General features: G+C 44.6%; 1 protein-coding gene across 3 annotated transcripts in view; it reads right to left on the minus strand.

Moving 5' to 3' along the window:
- Nucleotides 1–22,883, minus strand: part of LOC8040325 (large proline-rich protein BAG6) — a 74,744-nt gene extending 51,861 nt beyond the window's left edge. Inside the window, exons 1-11 of one of the 3 annotated variants that reach the window (XM_029990454.3) lie at nt 22,774–22,875; nt 22,175–22,290; nt 21,962–22,003; nt 21,803–21,878; nt 20,643–20,863; nt 15,396–15,467; nt 13,590–13,718; nt 13,268–13,381; nt 10,431–10,506; nt 10,290–10,334; nt 8,217–8,361 (exon numbers count right to left, since the gene is read on the minus strand). In XM_029990454.3, the coding sequence (XP_029846314.3) occupies nt 8,217–8,361; nt 10,290–10,334; nt 10,431–10,506; nt 13,268–13,381; nt 13,590–13,718; nt 15,396–15,467; nt 20,643–20,863; nt 21,803–21,878; nt 21,962–22,003; nt 22,175–22,237 (983 nt within the window). In that variant the 5' untranslated portion in view covers nt 22,238–22,290; nt 22,774–22,875. Of the gene's footprint in view, nt 1–8,216; nt 8,362–10,289; nt 10,507–13,267; nt 13,382–13,589; nt 13,719–15,395; nt 15,468–20,642; nt 20,864–21,802; nt 21,879–21,961; nt 22,004–22,174; nt 22,294–22,773 lie in introns of all 3 variants that reach the window. The other 2 variants (XM_029990453.3, XM_029990452.3) reach the window with 2 other exon arrangements.
- Nucleotides 22,884–22,939: the final 56 nt, after the last annotated feature.

Below are 22,939 nucleotides of genomic sequence, written 5' to 3' on the forward strand. Positions count from 1 at the left end.
AAGTTTTTTTTCTTCAACGCACCGTTCAGGCAATACCTGTACTTGCTTTTTAAATTTTGCATGTATGTCAGCGCACTTGAAAGGACCCTCGCAAACAAGAGTATATATATATATATATATATATATATATAAAAAAGTATTTTCGGGGGCAGCTGTAACCATTCTTTATGCTGTCTTTGCATTTGTTTGACTGACGCGCAGAACTTCGTCAGGATCCGAGATTCCCAATCTTGCTCCATTCAAGTCCCAATTCTTTTTTTTTTTTTTTTTATGTTTTTAATAGTAGTAGGTTGAAAGAAACACCAGGGCCAGGCCAGCTGGGCTTAAGGCGTCGGTGCTGTCCTGGGGTGGGGGATGGGGATTAAATAAAGTGAGTCAGGTGAGCCTCCTTCATGAACCAAAGGAGGAGGGAGTCAAATAATTCTTTTCGATGCTTTTTTTTTCCGCCAATATGCAATTGTTTCGCCAATATGCGGTTGAGGAAACGTGATCTGCGACCCCAGCCACGATGCCAAAATCGAAGCAAAATCAGGAGGGCTACGCAGGAAAACGCGTCCCCCTCTTTGTGCCGGACAGATGTGAAGAAGAGCTTAGTCGACCCAGTTGTGAACCTCTCTGCCGTGCTGCTGCGGTAGTGCTGCCGCGGATGCCGTGTCCACTCCTTTGAGAGCAACACAGCCACTTTGAGGTCCCCCTCCTAATGACACACGATGAGGCCCAATTTAGAAAAGGACAAATTTACGTTCGGCAAACGCCTTCTATTTGCTGCGTGATTAGGGGTCGACGTCTGTGGTTTGGTGATTGCTGGGATTCGTATTTTGATAAGTCAGTTAAGATTGTTCTGTAAAAGTTTGAACAGAGGGAAATTGGATGGATGGATGGATGAATACGGCTGAGCCCTTTGGATCGGGCGGTAGCTTATGCCACCTAGCCATTTTGTTTTACCATTTAAGCTTAGAATATTTAAATGTGAAATCTATATTCACTCCGCAGTGCAAAGAAAGTGAGGCTATGAAACCCCCTTGCCATCAGTGGATAAGAAAATACCTAGTTTTCTCTCGATTTCTGCCACCATTCACTTAATCTTTGCTTGGTAATCTCTACAGTCTTGAAATCCACTCTCCCTTCGCTGTCTCTAAAACCCAATGACTTTATTAAATTTATGTTGTCTTCGGTAGGCATAGGGTGAAGCCCTTTACAGTAGAGTATCAAGTGCTCAGCCGTCTCGTCCTCCTCTCCACAAGCAGTGCACACTGTATCAATTTCCTGGTACTTCACTCTATGTTCTGGTTCGCAGAACACCCGTTCTTGCCTCAAACAGATTGAGCTTCCCCTAGAATTGTCATAAATGCTTTCTTTGGCAATAACTCTTTTGTTTAATCTATAGCTTTTTAGAGCCGTCTTTGTCTGCATTCCCTCTAGCCACCGATCTCTTTCTGTGGCCTTAACTTTCTTCTTAACTGAGACTTGCTCTTCCGTATCTTCGCTATAGCCCAAAAACTTTCCTCTTAATTTCCTAGTGCGCTGTCTCCACTTTGTGTCTACACTCCTCATGTATAAATAGCTGAAAACCTTTCGTGCCCATTGCTCCCCGTCCATTTGCCTCAACCTATCCTCAAATTCTACCTTGCTCACCGCTTCCCTGCTCTCAAATGATGCCCATCCCATGTCTCCTTGTACTCCCTGGTTTGGCGTTTTGCAATGTGCCCCCAAAGCCAGTCTACCTACTCCGCGCTGTTTTATTTCTAGTCTCGCATGCACTTCGGATTTCATGCATAGCACTGCGTTTCCAAAAGTCAAGCCAGGCACCATGACCCCTTTCCAAATCTCTCTCACCACCTCATACCTGTTGTAATTCCAAAGTGCTCTATTTTTCATTACAGCTGCATTTCTGTTGCCCTTACCTATTATATACTTTTCATGGTCTCTGAGATATTCTGCCCCATCACATATCCATACTCCTAGATACTTGTATTTACTAGCTCTCTCAACTGTAATATTCTGTATCTTCAGCCTCTCAACTTCATCCTCGTTAAAAATCATGACTGCCGATTTTTCGCTACTGAATTCTAAACCTAATTCCTCTCCTTCCCTACCACAGATGCTCATTAATTCCTGCAACTCTGTCCTGTTGTTAGCCATTAGTACAATATCATCCGCATACATCAATCCCGGTAAGGATTGCTGAATTTTTTGGCCTAGCTTACTGTAAGAAAGGTTGAACCCAAGCCCACTCTTCTCCAGTCTATCCTCCAATCCTCTCAGATACAACATAAACAGCAAAGGCGATAACGGGCACCCCTGCCTAAGGCCTCGTCTTATCTCTATTTTCCCTGTCGCCTTTCCTTCCCATGTTATAATCACCTTGTTATCTTTGTAAATGTTCCTTAATAGTGCTGTTAGTCCTTCATCTAGGTTTAAGTTCTCCATTATGTCCCACAGGTTTCTTTGGTTCACATTGTCATAGGCACCCTTGATATCCAGAAATGCCAGCCAGAGCTGTCTGTTTTCTTTTTGCGCTATTTCTATACACTGTGTTAGAGAAAATAAATTGTCCTCCAACCTTCTTTGTTTTCGAAACCCGTTCTGTAATTCACCCAGTATGCCCTCGCAATCTACCCATTCCTCCAGTCTGTTCTTTATAATCTGCATTACCAACCTGTAAATAACCGGTGTCACAGTTATAGGACGATAATTCCTAATATCAGACTTATCTCCCTTTCCCTTATATATCATACTCATCCTACTAAGCCTCCATTCATCTGGGATATTTCCTTTTGTTATCATGGTACTCACTACCTCCCTTAGTTTTGCCTTAGATTTAGGACCCAAATTCTTCACCAGCTTGATAGGGATACCATCTGTGCCTGTCGACGTGCCACTAGGGACTCTTCGTTCCGCCTTTTCCCATTCACTTTGTCCAAAATCCGCGATGTCACAAACTGGACTGCTACTTCCTTCGGTTCTCCTATCTTCCACATGTAACCGTTCCCGAAATTTCTCCTCCATCACTGCTCCTATATATTGTATCGCATCATCTCCCTCTAATTGATCTCCCTGATGCGAGAGTATGAACCTCTGTCTAGCTTGCGTTGTTTCACCGAGCGAGTTCAAGTGCTCCCAAAACTTCTTGGCAGCGTTTCTATCTTTCTTACTTACATTACTCATCCATTCCTCACCCTTTCTCTGAATTTTCGCATTGATCAAACTGGATGCCTCTCGGCGACATGTTATAAAATTGTCCCATTTTCTTTTTACTTCCGTTTTGGACTCCCCACTACGCTTGGAATACCTGTGTTCTCTAGAGGCTTCCTGACGTTTTTGTATCGCTTGCTTCACTTCTTTGTCCCACCAGCTTTTTGGTCTATGTCCTTGCTTACCCTTTCGTTTACTCTTAACTTTGTCTAGTTCTAGAGCAAAAAGCCTAGTTAGGCTCTCATAGGTCCAATCTGTATGCCGTTGCCCTGAAACTGCTGCCTCTATTTTTTCAACAACTATTTCCAACTCTTTGATCAGCAGCAAAGAGCGCCACCTGGTGAATCAGCTGTAGATGACAAACTTTGCCAGTGAGGGTACTGGCGGTACTGTCAAGCCCAGTTATAACGAAGTCAACGGGAATCGGAAATCCCTTCACTATATCCGCCATTTCGTTATAACCGACTTCAGTTAAAGGCCGCGGTACAGTTCACGCTTTCCACTTTTTCGCGTTTCCTCCTCTCCTGCCCTCCTTTCCTCCCTTCACCGCCCTCCGCCACCTATTTACCGCCCTCCCCCGAGGGGCCAACACGGAGAATGGATTAGGAGACGCCTCCGTTAATCCAGATTAACCCGCTGAAGAGGGGGCCTGCTGCTTGACTAAAAATTATTTCGCTGCTCGAAAAAGAAGCCAAAGAAAAAAGAAAAAAAAAAAAAAACGCCGCGGACAGCGACCGAATGCGCTTTGCAAGATGCGCAACGCTCCGTCCGCCTCGAACAAGCTCGTATGCATTGGACTAACATTTCTCGAAGCGCGGCAGGTTTAGTGTAGGTCCTATCATATGGTCCTGCAAGACCTCCCTGTCCGCCACAAGCTAGCCAATAATTCAAGGACATAACGACGGCATTGTATTCAAACAGTGTAAAATAAAATGTATATAATATTTATAAGAACACTGTTGTCTTCACTGCTTGGCTTTCAAATTTTTAGCGCTGCAAATAATCGTAATCAAAATATTTTTACGATTGAAAACCCCTCGTCGTGCATCGAACCCAAGGATTACGCTTACGTAAAACATGATTCAGCGCGGGAACGGCTCAAATCACCGTAAACTTTTTTTTTTCTTTTTTCAACGTGGATTTTGCTTTTTAATTTAGCTGAGGTACCACTGGCAGAACACGAATCGCGTACTTGGAAGGATCTGAAAACTCATATAGCTGGTTGAGTGAATGCAATACTATCGCATTTGTTGAAGCTCGATTTGTTGATTCGAACTTCAACAAATCACACACACCCATTCTCCCTATTCCTGTTTCCCCAGTCAGAGTCGTTCCCTCACGATGCAATACGAGTGCAAGTAACGGCAGTTTATGCAATGTTGACGTTGCACAGCCGTGTATCGCACGGTTTTTAGAAGCGCTATAGAACGAGCACAAGCGTAGAATTTCGATACAGTGATTGATTTCTGTCTCCCTGCTGTGATGCCACACGAGAAAAGCGATTTCGTTCTGTCTGTGAAATTAGGAACACAGAAAGCAAGATATAATCCCGGTATAAAAAACAAAGCGAAATGGATCTCTGCAGCCAATACCCAACCGTTCGCGAGGTGACTAGGCAAAAGCATATATTACCTCTGTGCCTTTACCCTCTGCACACCGTCACAGCGTGTCATACAAACTCCTTTGCACTATTATCAACACGATTGCAATTGCAAGCCGGTAGTTTGACTCGCCTGGGATTCGTCCCTTTTGGCTTTCATAGCTTTCTATGAAACCAGAAAGGTAGATACTTTTCTGCAATGGGTAAGTTCGCCCGGGGCCTCCAGTTATTTACGGCCAAAATCACACTGGAGGTGCTTCAGCAATGTTCACTCTGGTCGACACACGTTCTCTCTAAAAATGCCTGTCGTCTACCTTCCCAAAAGATACTTGAAGAGCCAATCATAGAGATCGACGGATAATGAGGCCGAAATTATGCTTATACCTCAAGAAATTATAACTCAAGTTTGGCCTCGTCATTCCCAAACTGGTTGCCGGACAAAATTCTCTATGCAGATTGCAAGCCAGGGTTGGTAATAGTAACGTAAGATACGTACGGCAGAATTCCCTGCCATAAATAAAATGATTTGGCTAACCCCAAAGTAACGGGAAATAGGTGCAAAGAGTTTTGTGAAAGGGAGAGTAAACAGAAAAAAAAGGGGAAAAAAAAAGACAGAAGAAAAGGAGAAGTAAGAAGAAAAATCTCTCGTGATGTGACCAAAAAAAAAAAAAATTTTTGTTGATGTGATTTTTTTGGTCACGTGACCAAACAAAAAAAGAAATAAACGAAATAAAAAAGAACACAAGAAAGAACCACCCACTGCTCCGTTTCGAAGCTAGGCCCTCTTAATCGTGCAACTAGCGCCCATAACTTTTTTTCTTTCTTTATTGCAAGTTGCGCCAACATAACTTTGCCTGTAATGCCCACGCATTCTCACATCATAGAAGAAAGCTTAGCTGCCTTCGTAGTTTTTCATGCATGTGTTATTTTCATTTGTGCCAAGAGTTTCCTGTTCCAGAATGCTTTTAGAGTTATGGAGCAAAACGAGTTTTCTTCATCCGAGTCACCTTCTAGAATCTAGAGCCAGTAGACCCGCACTGGGTCGTCCAGCTAATCAAGCAGCTATTTGCAAATTCTCTGACGTGCCCGCCCTCGCATCCGAGGTCGCCGTTTGACAAGCTTATCTTTCTTCCACCTGGTAGCCGGAACCTTCACGGCAGCTTTGTTCCGTCCCCACTCCTTCTCGAGAGGATGGCTCGCCCCGAGGATAATCCCATTCTCTAGACGCTCTTTCCATACAACGCTGGCCCTTTCCCTCCCCGTCCCCCAGCTTCGGGAGAGAAGGTTCTTCCCTGCAGAACGTCCCGTTTGTACAGCGGCCTTTAAGGAAGTGCAGAAGGGATTGGGATATTGTGATCGCTTTGCTGTAGCCGCTATTTCATTATAACCGGTCTCAACAGTACGACCACTAGCCTGGTGTCTTTAGATTGTGTCAAGCAGTGGTGAGTACACGGTGAGTACACAAATGAATAATGCGTGCCAATACAATTTTTATATAGATAAAAAAAAAAAAATGAAAGCCGTTTACAACTCCCTGTAATGCCGAATTAGAGCGCAGCTCTTGAGGAGGAGGAGAAGGTACGGAGAGGGGGCTATACCCCTCCTCCTCTCGTCCCATTTAGGTAAAAATTTTCCACTAAATTTAGTGGAAAAAATTTCCCGCTTAATTTAGTGGGGAAAGTTTTCCGCTAAATCTAGTGCGGAATTTTTTTCCACTAAATTTAGCGGAGAAAATTTTCCGCTAATTTAGCGGGGAAATTTTCCTTTAAATTTAGCGAGGAATTTTTTTCACTAAATGTAGCAGGGAATTTTTCCGGTAAATTTAGCGGGGACAATTTGCCGCTAAATTTTTCCACTAAATCTAGCGGGGAAATTTTTCCGCTAGATTTAGCGGGGAAAATTTTACGCTAAATTTAGCGGGGAAATTTACCCATCGGGCACCACGCGGTTGCGCCGACGCCGCTCAAGCTGGAAACGGGCACCTAAGAGCTGCGCTCTAAAAAGTGGTCATCGAACTTAAGATGACTGACTTCTACAGCGCAAGCTTGTGCCCAGGGATGGGCAAAATACATAGAAATATGTATCGAATTACAAATACAAAATACTTCGTCATAAATGTATTTAATTACAAATCTAATTACATTTCCAAAAAAGCATTTAAGTACAAGATACAAATACAACCAAATGTATTTGGTCTCCTCCAAATACTTTTCCAAATACATTCCTCAAAATTTGCGTCTGCGACTTCAGGGCACCTGCAACAGGCTTCTGGGTATCTCATTTTAATTTTGCATCGCACACTCAGGAGCTAGTGTGCGAGGCTTTAGTAATGAATAGAAATATAATCACAAAAAAAATGTAATCAGCTTGGACGTAATAGGTGAAAAAAGTACAGAGCTTCAAGCAGCTTTTTTTGTTGACTATGTTTTGGTATAGACCAACAAAAAACCGAGACGACCAAAACGCGCAGCAGTAGCTAGAAAATTTGTTATTAATGCAACTCGCACCAGTTACGAAAATCTGGACGACCCGCGCATTTAGAATGTTCCAGGCAAAAATATGGATGGAAATCAGACTGGAAAGCATCAGTTGTCACAGGCACTTATTTAGCCAGTATGCTGGTGAACGTCGACTCCGTCACTATTCTTGCCCTGTACTAGCACCGTAATCACAAAGTCACTAAACGCTTGTGCTTGATTGAGAGACACTGCATTCGGTGCAGAAAGTAGTTTTCTTCCTGCTCTGAACACGTCTTAGGATGAGCAAAATGAGACGTGACAATAAATTTGAGGGATGTATTTTTGCCCACAAAATTGTATTTAATTACAATTGTATTTGAAATATCCACATTTTAGTATTTAAATACACACGTCAAATACATCACCCAATTTGTAATTAAATACAAATGCAAAATACACAAAGTAAATTGAATTACTGCCCATCCCTGCTTGTGCCCCATGTGCACTAAGCTGCAATGCGCTAGAAGACTCGGCCACTGTTCCCCATTTTGATAAGTCAATTGTCAATGTACAAAACTTTGTCCTCGATGTCGATATACTTTTTTCTAAAACATCTTGAATGTTGCGCAGGTTAGTCTATACGCAATAGTACAAAGTAGGTTTTGCGCGATCCATTTTTCGCACTCCCTGCAACTTATCATTTCCGTCAAAAAAAACAAAATGGGTGGCAGGCGCACATTTTGCAATGACTGCCAGTCGACAAAAGAATAATTTTGTCTTTTCAAAGCGCCCACCAGGTAATAGCACCCACTGAAAACTTAGGAACATGAGTATGTCGCCTAATTGCATTGGTAAAACGTCAAGCCACCTTCAATGAAGAACTTGATTTATGCAAACTAATAAATTGATGTCACGGAGACCTCGGTAAAGCTCTCGCTGCTTTCTAGACGTAGCGTACCCACCCAATGTCTCTGCGTAGTCTCGCGAACGGTGTTCCCCCCGAGGACTCCCCCGCAGTTCCAGAAGCCGGGGCTGTTGCCGATCCGGTTGTCGTCTGTTCCGACGATGAGTTGGATGCCGCTGGCGATGGCCTCGGTTGTTCTTCCGCTGAAGAGCCAGAAAAAGGGAAGCTCGGTTATAGCTCGCCATTTCGTCTGTGCCTTGAACAGGAATTAAGCCGTGTGAAGCGGGTTTCTTTTAACCCTTGGCACAGCAATCACATCACTGAGACTGAAACCGACTATTCAAAATTATTGCTGCGCAAGAAAATTTATTACATTTTTTTTAAATATCACTTATTTACTGGTTGCTGAAACACCTTGATCCCAAATGATGTGCTTCTTCCTTTGCAGATGCAATTTTTAAGCCCAGCGCATAAAAAAGAAGCAAGGAAACAAACTGACACTAACACAAACCAACCTGCCCCCAAATGCCCATCAGCTGTGCCATATTACTTTATTATGCTGACCTTTTTTGGTTGAAACAAAAAAAAAATCACAACTCCACGTGGTGAATGATGTTGATTGGGGCGAAGCTCTGGTGGTGCTGATGATACAGGTTTTATTGTTCATAGGTAGTGCTGATTTTTTTTTATTGCTCATAGGTACTGCTGAGTTTCGGGTTGCGTTTCGACTTCATTATTACTGCTTTATGGTCGGTGAAATGCAGAGCCAGTGGTTCTTCTAGCGGATCAGCTTGGATCCACTAGAAGCCGTGGAAACGCATCTCCACCGCGTCAACGGTCCATGTCAGAAAGAGAATGTGTGGTATGGGTCGTGGTTATATACGCATTTGAGGATTTGACCGCAGCGCCCTCTTGTCTATAAATGCTGAGCTAATGCATGCAAAGTTTAACCCAATCATATACACATTTGACCGCAGAGCCCTCCCCTGTATAGACGTTGAGCGGCCACATGCAATGTTTCATCCATGACAGACAGATGGGATGGCAATCGATGTGAGCACGGACGCCGGACGGATGGTCAAGGCTAGACCCTAAGGAGCTTCACCCCTAAAAAATTTAAAAGTAAATTCGCTATATATTTTAAGGTTGTTGTCGGTTTAAACCAAAGAGCAAACCCTAACTATGTACCGAATAAATTAAATCGAGAGTAGATTTCAAACAACACAGCAACACCAAAAACTGAGAAGCGCAAAGCCTCAGGAAACAAAATGATCATGCTGACAGACCGGGGAGCATTTTAGAGTATGTGTGGTTTGTGCTAATCATTTCATTATTTTCTTTTTCTATTTATTAATTTAATTATATCATTTTGCCGGGAGCATTGCTCGGGGGCTGTAGTGTCTGACTGCCACAGCACTGACCCGGGTTTGAACCCCGATGAAAAGAGCCCTACGCAGATAACAGTTTGACCATCCATAACCAATACCCATCCACAGACTGTACACGCACCCAAACCGCATCCACAATCTTCTTTAATTATTGTATCCGCATCCGCAAAATTCAGAACAGCATCCGACCCGCAACAACGAAAAAAAAAAAAAAAGGAAAAAGGAGGTATTTTATGAATGAGCGCAGGGTCTGTGGTCGCACAGGCGATGAAGGGTGAGTGTCGCCGGAGCTAGGACAGCGGCGGCCTACAGGGAGGAAGGGAGGGGAAGAGAGAGAGACAGCCTTGCCATGTGTGAGGAACGACGGGAGAGAGGGAGAGCGGTGCCTCTGCTGTACCCAGGGGGGTTTCAAATTCGGCATTTTTGCCAGGGGAAGGGGCATTAACAGCTACTGCTGTAAAACGCATGTCTCTTTGTCCTTCTCCCATATATGCGACATCTTGCACAATCATTCCACCACAGCACACATAGTACAGCACACTGGCTGAAGGCAAATCTACTTCAACGTGTCTTTCCACAAAGCAGCAGCTACCGCTGTCAATCGCAGTACACTGTGTGGTCATTTGCAATTTTAAGAGCTATATTTATAACCCTAACGTTAGCTACACTCTCAGTGCGACGCCCATCCATGACTTTCGTTTTTCTGATGAAGCACATTTCGCGTTGAAACGGAGGCAGCTCACATGAATTGTCCTGGGAGTCTGTGGCCGCCTGGTTGCTTTCGGGTGCTGAGGAAGAGCCAAAAACGGAGCCGGCCGTGACGCGGGCTGCAACCACAGCTGCAGCCGCGGCCGCTGCCCTGGCTGCATTCACGATGCCCTCACCGAAGCGCCCTGTCGAGCCGGAGGGGGCTGCACCGCCGGTGCCTTCGCTGCCGCTGTTGTTGTCATTGGCTCCGGCCTAGGCGGCCAAAGTGTGCCAGTAAGACGTGTGCCAGTAAGATGCGCGCCGTCGCGCAAGTGCAGACACGGCTTGTTTGAAATGCCGAGCACAACAATGAATGGCGTACTGATGACAACTGGTCTTTAACAGAGCTGGTAGCGAATGATGTTGTTTTATTGGCATCTCATGCTTTTCGAACAGTCTGAAACACATTTCTACTTCGAGCATAAAAGATTTCTAATCTGATTCTGCTCGACTGAATAGTGTCAAAAGCGGTACAGTTGTCTCTCAAAAAAGATCAAGTTTTTTTTATTAAAATAGCTTGCCACAAAGCTCCTTGTGCATTGCTTTTTCAGCTACCGACACCATACTTCAATTACTCTTTGAAAGTACACTGTGAACATTACTTTGTTTTCTATCTTAAAGGGATACTGAAGCGAAACTTGAAATACACCTAATATGGTCAGAAATAGGTTCAATATGATCAACGATATTCATAAATCATAATCGCGCGTTTGTATTTTGAACGGATGGCTATATTTTTCACCCTAATGGGCCCGATTGGGCGCGCGCTCAAAAATCGGCCATCGGAGAGCGCGATGCGTCTTGGGATATTGGGCGCATTCGTGACGTCACTTGTGCCAGTCGGGAAAGGCTACGGCGTGAATGTGGTGGTTACGAGCGTTGCCACTTGGTGGCGCGTCGACGATTTACGACCTGTGACAACGTGGCCGTTTGAGATGTGCAAGGGCTGCACGCACGCTGCACCACGGGACCACGGCAAGTCGGCAACCACGGCAGCACTGACAAAACCAGCTCTGAGGCCGGATTCTCAAAGCGAATTCACGACGAAAAAAGTGCGAACGACAAATTTGAGAGAAAACCCGTGCTCTCGAAACGAAATTGTCGTAACCTTTGCGCAGGTTACGACAAAATCCTACGACAGCTCCGAAGCTGTCTTACGCACTTTTTACGATCAAATCAACAAGGCCGACAGCGTCGCTCAGTTACTTGGTATCGGCCACCAACGGACATTTATTTTTCTTCGTGCTCTTCTCGTGCGTCCCGACTTCAACCAGCAAGAAAAAAGGAAGGAGTACTTAAAACAGACCACGACGATCAAGAACGCAAGATCCACAAACACACGAGAAGAGCTACAACAGCCACGATTCTGCCGACCGAGCGAGCTCGGCAGAATATAGTAGGCCTAGCAGCAACATCGACTCGGCGCACCGTTGCTCCGGCGGTCCTTGGCCAAGACCGTCTGTCCATGACCGGCTGGCCTGCTGAATGGAATATGCCCGCGCGACCCTTGTGGACCCTTACCGGATGAGTAGTTTGATCCGTGAACTAAATTTCAGAGGTCAATATTTTCCCCTTGTCATCTCAATCTCCTTGTTTTCCGAGACAGCGGTGACGAACGCTGTCGTCGAAAAGGGACTCTCATTGATTCTATCTCCTTGTTTTGTGTGATATAGAGCTCAAATAAACGCCATACGAATTACCTTGGCAACTCGGTATGTACACTCTGTTATTAGTATGCCATTTTTATTCTGACTCGACGCTACGTCAGTGTCGAGCTATAGCAGTTCGTGGGAGCTACGCGATGTCGGTCTAACCTTTCTTTGCCGAGTGTCATGTCAGTATCGAGTTGCAATCGTAAAAGATCGGTCCAGAAGCGCGGTCTAACAGAGCGAATCCAGCACTTCGATCAAACGCGCGTGTCCGCTCCGAGTGTGAACAGGTATTTGGCATTTGCGTGGCTCTTGCTGACACCCTCGTAGTTCAAACATATCCTTTTTAACGTCGGCTTGCAGCTCGCGACTCGTAGCAACTAATAACGGCCATGCCAGAAGCATGCTCGGGCCGTGTCGTGCAAAGAGCTGCAACGAGAACGAGCTCACTGTGGCCAACTACGCTTTGGCTTTCTCCGCCAAGGCTTTGCAAACGCGTTCAGGCCTAGGCGAATTCTGCCGGCACGCCGTATTGCCGCAGAACGGCGCTGCTATTTTGGCACAACTGATGTCACGAGAACTTCCCCCCATCCACCAGATGAGAATTTGAAATCGTTTAATTATGTTTAAAATTAGTTCTCCTGTGTTTTACAGCGCAATATTTATATTTCCGAGGTGGTGCCTGTCCCTAGCCCATATTTTTTGCAACAAGATCGGCGCTAAAATTTCGTTTCACTACCCCTTTAAAAAGGCCACTGAAAAGAAAAAAAAAAATGTTTTAAACTGTCTGGTTGGGACACGCGTATCATAAAATAAATTTTATGCAAATTTTTTTTTTTTTTTGTTTTTTTTTAGAACAACATTGATGGCACGAGACAAGATTTAGTGGGTAGTCACCTCCTTCCCCCTTGTTTTCCCTCTCGGCCTTTCGGGCGCGTGGAGGAGGTGGATTGGCTTGGCCATCACATTGAGGTGGAGAGAGTGTGTGACCATCTCATTGAGGAGTAAGAGTGCATGACCATTCCATGACATCATGGACTTTGTGTGCAGAATTCAAAATAAATCTCGTGCTGTCAATATCGCTAAAATAAATTATTTTTTTCGCGCAAAACTTGTTTTTTGACACGCTCGTTCCAGCCAAACTGTTTAAAAAAAAGTTTTCCTTTCTTTTTAGTGGTCCTCTAAACATGACTGAAAAGTGACCCTAGCCAGGACCACGCGTAACTTTCAACACCGTTCGGAAACTCTGCAAGATGTTTGCAGACCGCGACGACTTCTCGGCAAACGGTTTGGCCCCGGTGCACGAAGTCATAGGATATGCTTACGGGGGCGGTGGTGTTGGCATTGGCGTCCACTGCAGGGGCCCCCTCTGTCCCCTCCGCCACCTCCATGGCCTCCGTGTCTCCCTCGCCGGTGGGACTGCCATTCTCACCGCGGTTCTGACAGACCACGGGAAGAATCAAGGAGCAACGGTCACCTCTCCTGATACTACCATGGAAAACACTTTAGCAGGGTGCCACAATTAAGTCAGCTCATGAAGCAAAATGTATTACGTCCGTGACACTTTTTTTCACGCAAAGCATAAAAAGCATGCAAATCGGCCGTCTCTTTTTAGGAAAGAGTGCTGCAGAAAAAAAGGTGGATTACCTCCAGGGTGGCAATGACCCTGGCTGCCTTTCGCAGCATGGTCTGTGCCTGGTTGAGCCTCAACTGGGCCTCACTCTGCATGGGGACTTGACCCAGGTTGATGTGCACATCCACAGACGAGCCATCCTCCTGCATACACACACACACGCAGGCATAACAATACCCAACGTTTCAAAAGCTCGATTTACCAAGGCAGTACGATGTAGCCGATGGCCCCAAAACCTGCTACAATTTGCATCGAGAGAGCAAGCCCTTCGAGTTGCTTTACGAAAAATGTAGGAAACTGACACTTATACAGCTAGCACAGCCAGTTTTTGTGACATCTACACTTGAACGTCCCATGCTGTCCCAAAAAAGTACCAGGAGTTCAGGCGAACAAAGTGATGTCAAAAAACAAAGTGCAAATTCAATTAAAAAAAAAAAAAACAAGTGGGCATAAACTTTTTTTTTATCACATTATGCATTATACGGCTGGCACCTAACTATTTTTGTCACCCAAACGAGGACGGAAGTCGATAAGCCGACTGCCAGCCGACGCAGTGCCAGTCTTCTCAACCTCTTTGAGTGCATTCCTGTTATTCCCGGCAAAGGGAAAGCATTGCGTGTTCGGACGTACAGCAGCGATCTGCTCTTGTGAAACAAGCATGCTTCAGTCTTCCACAGAGAAAGAGCACAGAAGAAAGCAACAAAAAAATAGAAAAAAAAAAAGTTCAACCTTTTTGCTTTGGTGAAGAAGGAAGACCAGCGAAGCTGCACTATGGTGGGAAATGGAGTAATGGCCGGCTGCAAGTCGGCAAGCCAGAGTGGAAAGGCTGGAAAGGTTGCTGTCATTTATGAGCGACGGCGGCAACGTCGGTTGTCTGGTTGCCGCCGTCGCTCATAGATGACAGTAGCTGTCCAGAGTTTTGTGTCATCATTTGTTTGCTGCTAGACACAATACTGGGGAAACCAGCCCTTAACAGCTCCGCTGTAAAAAAAAAAAAAAAAAAAAAAAAAAAAAAAAAAAGCAGGTGCCTTGTGTTTACTTTGCCACAACGGTAGCAACCATTCTAAGTAAGCTTGAGCATTTAGTTCTCTTTTGCAGAGAGCAGGTGCAGACCTCTGCTTGGTGCTGCCGCGTTCCAATTGCTCCGTTTTCCGAACGCTCCGTCTACTGCGTCCCGTGCTCCAACAGGCACCGAGAAATTCACATTTACATTGCCACACAGAAGATGGCACTTAGCCACCATTCGCGCGATCCAGTCTTTACAAGTGCACAGTTTCTCCACACTAACACATAATATTTTGTGTTACCTCTGTAGAACTTGTAATTAAACATGTTATCACTGCTTTCATCACGGCAGTACGGCAAAGGGGTGGCTTTGTTTTCTGAAGCTATTTTTATGAATTTTTTAGGGCAAATTTATTAAAGAACTATAAGAGTAACTGCAAGGTTTTATGAACCTCTGCCAACTAGTCTTCTAGTAACAGTGTAATGCAATGACAGACAGCTAAGCATCACAGGCAATCAGAGGCGTCTATTTGGGAGGTGGGAGAGGGGGTGGGGAATAGAGCTATTTTGTTGTCTCTCCCCGTATTGTTTACATTCATTTTCTGAAATCTCTGGAAAAAAAAGGGGGGGGGCAAATCCATTCCCCCTGTTTTGACACCACTGCAAGTATTTTCTTTCCATGTTTCGCTGTCGTTTTCTTTTTCTTTGCTCCATTGTGACAAATGGCAAACGATCCCCGAGGTATGATGAAATAAACATAAAAGTAAGCCCCGCAAGATGATAAAAGCAAGCACAAGTAAGTGCAATCCCCTCACCGAAGTCCTTGACATGACGGTGGCATTGCGGCCGATTTCACCCATTCCAGACACGACGTCCTGCACAATTTGCTGCAACAGAGAGTCCCACAATAAAAGTATGCTCCCATAGTGAGACAAACACCAGTCCCGCCTCCCCCATTATTAAGCATCACATTTTCCCGCTCTTACCTTTTGGAAACCTATATGGCAATACGTCGGCTAACCGAAGCTTAAACTTCAAACTGAGAGCTGCGGGGCCTACAAGGGCAAGTATGTAACCTGTGTGTCGGGGGACTTTTTCTTTTTTGTGGAAGCGTTTGTAACGAGAAAAAAATGAACTGAGGTTGTAGCTCAACTGTAACTGGTAGTTAAACTAAAGCTGACAACCGCTGCTCTAGAATAATTGAACAATTTGAACATGCAGAGATACTTGCTGGAGTTTCCCAGCATCCACACCTGATATGAGACTTCGAACATTAATAAAAATTAATTATACTGAAAACTATTGTGGAAACTGCAGTCAGCTCTCTTCTGACTCGTGACAAAGTGGAAAGCTTATTGTCTTCCAGAAAGTCTCAGGAAAGCAGGGGTTGACTGTGTACAAAGTATACGCAATAGAGTTTCTGCTTGCAAAAAATTTCAGCTTTCTGGTGAACAGGATACCTAACATTTCTTAGTGATGTGCATAAAGCAAGTTGAGATCAAAAGCTTTTACACTGGAATTTAAACACAAAGCCATAAATACCCTAAATGCCCACAAGTTATGCAATAGGTGGCACTGTGTTAGAGTTGAAATTCGATAGTCTGCTTCGTCTTATACACATAATTACTGTAACAATGGCCAAACACTTGCAGTTAGCATGAATGGTGCCAAAACTTATCAATTCCTTGCACTGAAATGTATGCAACCAAATTTCGAACAAAATAAAGTAGAAAAAACATATACAGGTCAACTTACGTCATCCTGCAATTTCAAAAGCAAAGCTAGTTTCATTTTATATAACATTATTCAGACTCTTCCAAAGTGGCTATGATGCAGTGAACAGCACTTGCAAAGAAAATTTCCCTCACAATATTTGTGTCATTTAATGATAACACAAAAGTACCTGGAACCAAACCAGCACAACAGCCTCAGCTTACCACAGTAGATCGAACAGGACAAATTTTCAACACGCCTTCAACAGATTGTGGCAGACAAGTTAACAAGTGCATGCAGCTCTTGCGAGTTCCTAGAACCCTGTTCAATATGGTGAGACTGCCTAGTAGGGCTTAATGCAAACACAAACCATTCAATTTGCTTCAAACGGAGAAAGCAAAGACAAACAATGTAAGGCTCACAATCTTAGTGCAACAAAGTAACTGCCAAAATACACACCCAAAACAGCTGCGAAACCGAGGCTTTCGTGGAGGTTTAGAACGCTAGCAGACAGCAGTAACAGACGCAAAGAGCGTTCACCTCACAACAGGTTTAGTGCGTATTACAGGGCGGTCGTCACATTATCCTTCTCCGTTAAGAACATAGCCTCTCGGAGAGGAAGTCTTTGACGAAGAAGTATTCTAAACCCCCTCCCCCCTCCACTCTTCCTTCCCCCTTCCCCCCCCCCCCAAAAAAAAAACAACAACGAAAAACCAACAAAGTAAACCTTTTGTAAGTAAATTGCCTTTTCGTCCATTTACGCTTCCTCTCCATTTACCTAGACTTGTTTCTGCATGTGACCATTTTATGTTGTAAGCCTGTTATGAGAACCCACACGCCCTTGTAAGGGTCAGGCTGTCCCTATTTGCACTCAGAGTGCGGATAGTGGTTGATTCTAATCCTCACTCCAAGTGCGGATAATTTTGGATCCTTATCCATACTCTGAGTATGGATTTTGTAGGATCCTTATCCGCACTCCAAGTGCGTGCGGAGAGTTTTCCTTATCCGCATTCCGTGTGTGGCGTGACTTGGACGTGGGAAACTTTTAATGGAGTGCTAAGATGTTTGTGGTGTGACATTGCCATGTTGGCAGCATTGATTCCATAGGAATATTAGTGCTTGTGCGGTGTTTAATTGGGCTGAGACCTGTGTTTTGGAATTCATTCAATTTCAAACAAATGCATAATAGCCTCTTTTTTTTTTTTCGAAATTGATTAGTGTTAAAGGGATACTCCACTGGTTTTTTCATTGTCTCCGATTTGCTTGAAATTTTGCTAAACTAACCAACAAATATTGTGAAAATAGTATCCCAAATATTAGGTCAAAATATTGTTTTTTTGCAAAGTTATCGAATTTACAGTTTTGGTTCTCACCGTGTTTTTCAAGCTCGAAGTCTCTACTGGCAACAATGAAAAAGTGACGTCAGTGGAAGGCAGGGGTTCACTGTTTGGGCTGTAGATTTTGTTTTAAACTGATTCGAAGCAGTTTCATGGTGTCAAATGAATGGTTGGGAAGCTCGCTGCAGTACCCGCGCTCCAGCACGGAGCAAATGATTGGCATATTCTATTTTTTGGCTGCTTGCTCAACTGGCAAGTCTGCCTGCCACTGATGTCACGGCACTGAAAAGTGCGTGAATATTAGAATATTGGTTTTTGGATCATTTTCATTTGCCGATTTCACAATACCCATTATGAATTTTGCGATTCTAAATAGCATACTGGAGAGAGTAAAGGCCGGGGAGTGAGAAATTATAGTTAGTTAAGGTAGCTCAAAAAATCGGTGGAGTACCCCTTTAAGTGGTGCATAAGGGTACAAATTGAACTGTTCACGCTTTGGGGACTTGAGAAAACACATAAAAAAAAGGACGCAAGTGACAACTATAATTCCTTCAGTCTTTTTCTTTTTTTTTGTTAAAGGACAGTTGTTTTATTTTTGTTTTTAAAAAAACAATGCAGTCCTCTTCAGTATCACCTAGGAAGACCACATGTAAAATATTAAGTCCTAGTTCTGTCTAAATGTTTCTTAAATGGTTTGGCAACTCGCCAAACCTTGCAACCTGAAAAGTTGCCAAAATCGGCAGACTTGAGCGGGTGAATTGAGGCGTAACCAACAGTGCAGTCAAGTCTACGGCATGGGTGCAGTCAACGTTGAGCTAAATGTCACCTCCAGTGCCCCTTTTTGCTTCTTTTTGCTTCTCCGGGTCAGTGTAAGAGGTGACGTTTGCAACATTTTCTCTTGGCGCTCAGCGGTGTCCACGTGACTGGAGTAACGCGCCTGCGCAGCGTGCTTCTTGGGAGCCGTCCGGCCATCTTGCCGTGGTCCCGCCGTTACCGCCGTCTGCCAAGTCAATAACTGCCGTCGTCGTCTCACTGTTTGTCATTATTGTCTCTCGGAGTTTCGTTCACACTACGGACACTACACTATGTGCATGTGCACAGACTTATGCCGCAGTTGTGCAGACGATAATGCAATTAATGCAGAGGTGCAAGTGAGCTGGACAAGCTTGCTGTTCCACTTCTCCAAGATAATTATCATTCTGCAGACGTCGTCAAAATGTTTTAGACACCATAACGTGGTAAAGAGTGCGGTGCAGATGACACATGCGCATGGCATGCGACCGCCCCAGTCTCGTCCGTCATTGTGTAGAGGATCACGTGACATCTCGTACCACGGGATAGCCATGTTCTTGGCGGCTTGAGGCCAATGTTGCCGGATGGAGCCGAAGTTTCGGTTTCGATTTCTGCTCTTGCGTAAAATTATGTTTAGCAATATATATTCTATTTTTTTGCGAAGCAAATGACGTAGGGTCTTTTACTAGTGCTTTTAATATGGAATCACTCGGTATTTCGAAATGTTGGGAACTGAGCAGAGTTGCCTTTAAATTAAAACAAAATAATAACCGGAAAAAGAAAAGGAAGCTGGTTTCAAATTTTCTTTTATAATGTGTCTTTGCACAGTCAGCAGGTTAACATTGTGTGGTGCCTAGCTGATGGGGAATGTGGGAACGGGGGCTAGTAAACAATTTTTAAGACAAATACTCCCCCCCCCCCCCCCCCCCCCACAAACACACAAACGCTCCAAGCTTCTGCTGCCGCCGCACTCGAAACCCGCAAGATCCCAGTGTTCGGCATCCTCGACATGTTTAACATCTTCAATCACACGACCACGCAGACATCTTTTAACAGCCATCACATCTATCAACGTCAACATACAGATGCACAAATCATTCTATTAAAAAAAAAAAGCTACAGTAACATCACAATGGCCAGAGACTTTTCAGACATTCCCCATCTAGTAGCTCTGAAAGTGTTCCGAAGATTGGGCGGGGGGGGTCGTCAATTTATAATATACTGTTTAATGGAAATGGACTGACTTTCCAGCACCCCTTCCTGTTCCTATGCCACTGCCCCCATCATCTAAGCACAAGACAATACATGTCGGACATCCTACACCTGCACAAGTTTCTTTTTTTCTTTCGTCAATAAAAATATGTAAACCTACAAAAAAATTATCACCAGGATCTTTTTTTTTTTTGGGGGGGGGGGGGGGGAGGGGGGGGGAGGATGGTTGATATGTTTGGGATGTCCCTGACTTTTGAGGTGGGTAAATGATTAAAAAAAAGAGTCCAACCCTCACCCCACACAACACAAATTGATCACCTGTGTCCAATCCCCAAGTACCGTTTAATGTTAAGTGCGCCACCCAATGCTAATAATTTTTTTTAATAAATAAGAATACACTTGTTTGAAACCATTCTAATTCCGAAACAAAAACCACTAATATTTCCATAGACTCGTCAAGGCTGCCAACACGCCCGAGTCTCTCACAACACAAAGTTGAGAACTTCTAAATCACTGTGTCAAAGTTTACATCGACAAAATCGTACCACACACAGAGTGCCAATAAAGAAAATCCAACACACTTCACTTCGTACCTCCAGTACAGCGTCCGCGCCTCGGTACGAAATCGGCACTCGGAATTTCGGATAAGAATCCAAAATTATTCACACTCCGAGTGCGGATTAGAATCCACCACTACCCGCACTCGGAGTGTGAATAGGGACAGCCTAAAGGTCACATACCGTAAATTACTTAAGTTTTCTGGGCCAAACATCTCGCAAGTTTCGTACGTGCAATAATCGAAAAATATGTCATGGGTACAAACTTTTGCAACTTGGAGCAATTGCCACATGCTCATTACCACGGAGCAACATACTCGCGTGATCAATCTTTCACAACATTTTACAATTTGCAAAAATTCTAAAAACTTAGGTCCTCGTAAAAATTTAAACATTTCCAGTACTAAAAAAAAAAAAGACAAAGCCAAAGAGGCATGCGGGCAACCCTCACCTGGACCTGTGCGGGGTCGATCATGTCCTGGGGAATGGTGAAGGCGCCCAGGAGGAAGCCGCTGCCCTCCCGGGGGTGGGGCAGGGCCCCCCCCGGTGGGCCCCCTGCCCCCCTGCCAGCCCCAGAGACCCCCCCGCCTGCGGCGGCCGACGACGACGACTGGCTCCCCGAGCTGTGCGGCGGCGGCCGCTGAACCAGGTGGATCACCTTGCCGTTCACGTCTGCACCGCGCACACAAACACGTGCGTGAGAAAACAAGAACACCGAGAAGGTGGCACGCACAAGAGCGCACTGTCGGCAGTCATTCATCGCGCACGTCCCCTTTTGTCGTTGGTGTAACGACGACCATCGATGCTAGTCGTGTTTTGCGGTCGACTGGGTTTGCTGTTTCGGGAGAAAATAATGCGTGCCTTTTTACGTGTCGCACAAGCTCATAGCCGATCCGGCCTTGCCACGTATCGACTCTCATCGGTAGTGTACACCATCCTCAACATTTCAGAGCTGGACCTGTTCTGACCAGAGATGAGCAGGTGCACACACAACTAAATTCTGACGTCGTGCCACTATGCGTGCGTGGACGTTTATCTGTCCCGGATCTGGTTCCTACAAGAGAGTCTGTATTGAAGAGACTCGGACCATGGGCTTGTTCGTAGGAAGTGTGTTGTTGAACACTGAACGTATTTCAAAAGTCAAAAGTCAAATTGGACGTTTTAGTGATTTATACAGCGTAAGGTTAGTCTGCCAGTAGGGGCGACACTGGTTTACACTGTAGATGAGCAATTTTGCCAGTGCAGTACGACTGCTAACCTGGGGTCTTTAACGTGCTCATGCAGTTGTTTGGCACCTGTGTCACTGTGAAGTGAGAGCATACTGTTCCTCTCGCAAAACACATTCGCCGATAAACAGAAATTGTCCGTTTGTTTCAAAAATGGCAGGCTCATGTTAAACAAACATTTTTTGCCTTTCTGAACACGGGTACATCTCGAAAACAATGAATGATAAAAACAAGATAACATTGTGGAAAAGTGTGATCTTCACTCTTTCTTCCTATTTTGTGTGGGTCTCCAGTTTGGAAAGACTTACCGTCTACTTTTTTCAATGCAGGTTAACTCATGTTTCCAGGATTGGCCCTAACCCACTGACACACATCTTAGACTCACCATATTCATTCAACTTCTTGTCATCTTGGAGCACTCTGCCGCAGAAAATGAGTCGCTGCTTGTCGGCCGGAATGTTCTGTCAAACCAGTGCGCATGTAAAACATGTCACGGCCGTGGCGGCCTCACAAGCTCAAAACGACAAGTCATGCGTATGCTTACCACTGATCCGGCTATCTTTTCCTTGAAGCTTTTGACGGTTATCTACAGTCGGGAATAAAGCAAACAAACATTAGTATTTTTCTTTCTTACAAAGCAACATCGCAGTGCTTACAATTGGAGATCCGCGGGCCTCCGGCTTTACCGAAGGCAAAATCTTAACGAGGCAAACGGGCCGACTAGAGAGTACTTGAGGAGCAAGAAATAAGTACGTACATCGTCAGGAACTGAGTAATTTCGATTCTGCGAATCGAGCGTTTTCACCGTGACTTCCAACATCTTGCAAAGCCACAAGGTCCAGTTGCAATGAAAGACACACGTTGCCTCGCGTTCTGCTGAAAGAAATCGCATGAAACAAAACTATTTTACATGCCGCGTGTATAAACACACGACCAAAAGAACTACCATTATGCCTGAAAAAAGTCATATGTGGAGGGAGAAAACGAAAAGGAAGAAAACTAGCGTAGTCTTGTACGTTTACTACGATATGAGCCAATAATCTAACAATGGAATAGTTCTTCGGAAATAGTATACATTAAAAGATATACATATACCGCGGATGACACGTCGTGTCGTAACTTGTAAGAAGAAGGAACGAGAAAGGTTATATTTGAAGAAAATTCATAAAACAGGTCGTTGACAAACCTCGTAAATGGGCCCCAAACCTTTTCGCCCAAACGCAGCGCCGTTAGCACTACGCTCGCCGCCTACGCGTTGTTGAGACCAGTGGCAGAATTTCCGTTCAAGTAGACGGAACCACTAAAGAGCAATGTTTAAAAAGGTTAAAGGTACGTCATTAGGCCATCAATACTCACAATTTTTGTGTTGTTTTCCCCAAACAGACGAAGACCGATGATTCACCACTGTGACCGCGCTTCACAGATCCACTACCCCTACCGGACGTGTCGCGTTACAAGTTACAACTAAAGAAAGGGGACTCTCGCATTTACTTATTAAAAAAAAGTGTAGTGTGTTTTTTTA

The sequence above is a fragment of the Ixodes scapularis genome, unplaced genomic scaffold (assembly GCF_016920785.2).
Source record: "Ixodes scapularis isolate PalLabHiFi unplaced genomic scaffold, ASM1692078v2 PGA_scaffold3__209_contigs__length_174095766, whole genome shotgun sequence".
Taxonomy (NCBI): Eukaryota; Metazoa; Arthropoda; class Arachnida; order Ixodida; family Ixodidae; genus Ixodes; species Ixodes scapularis.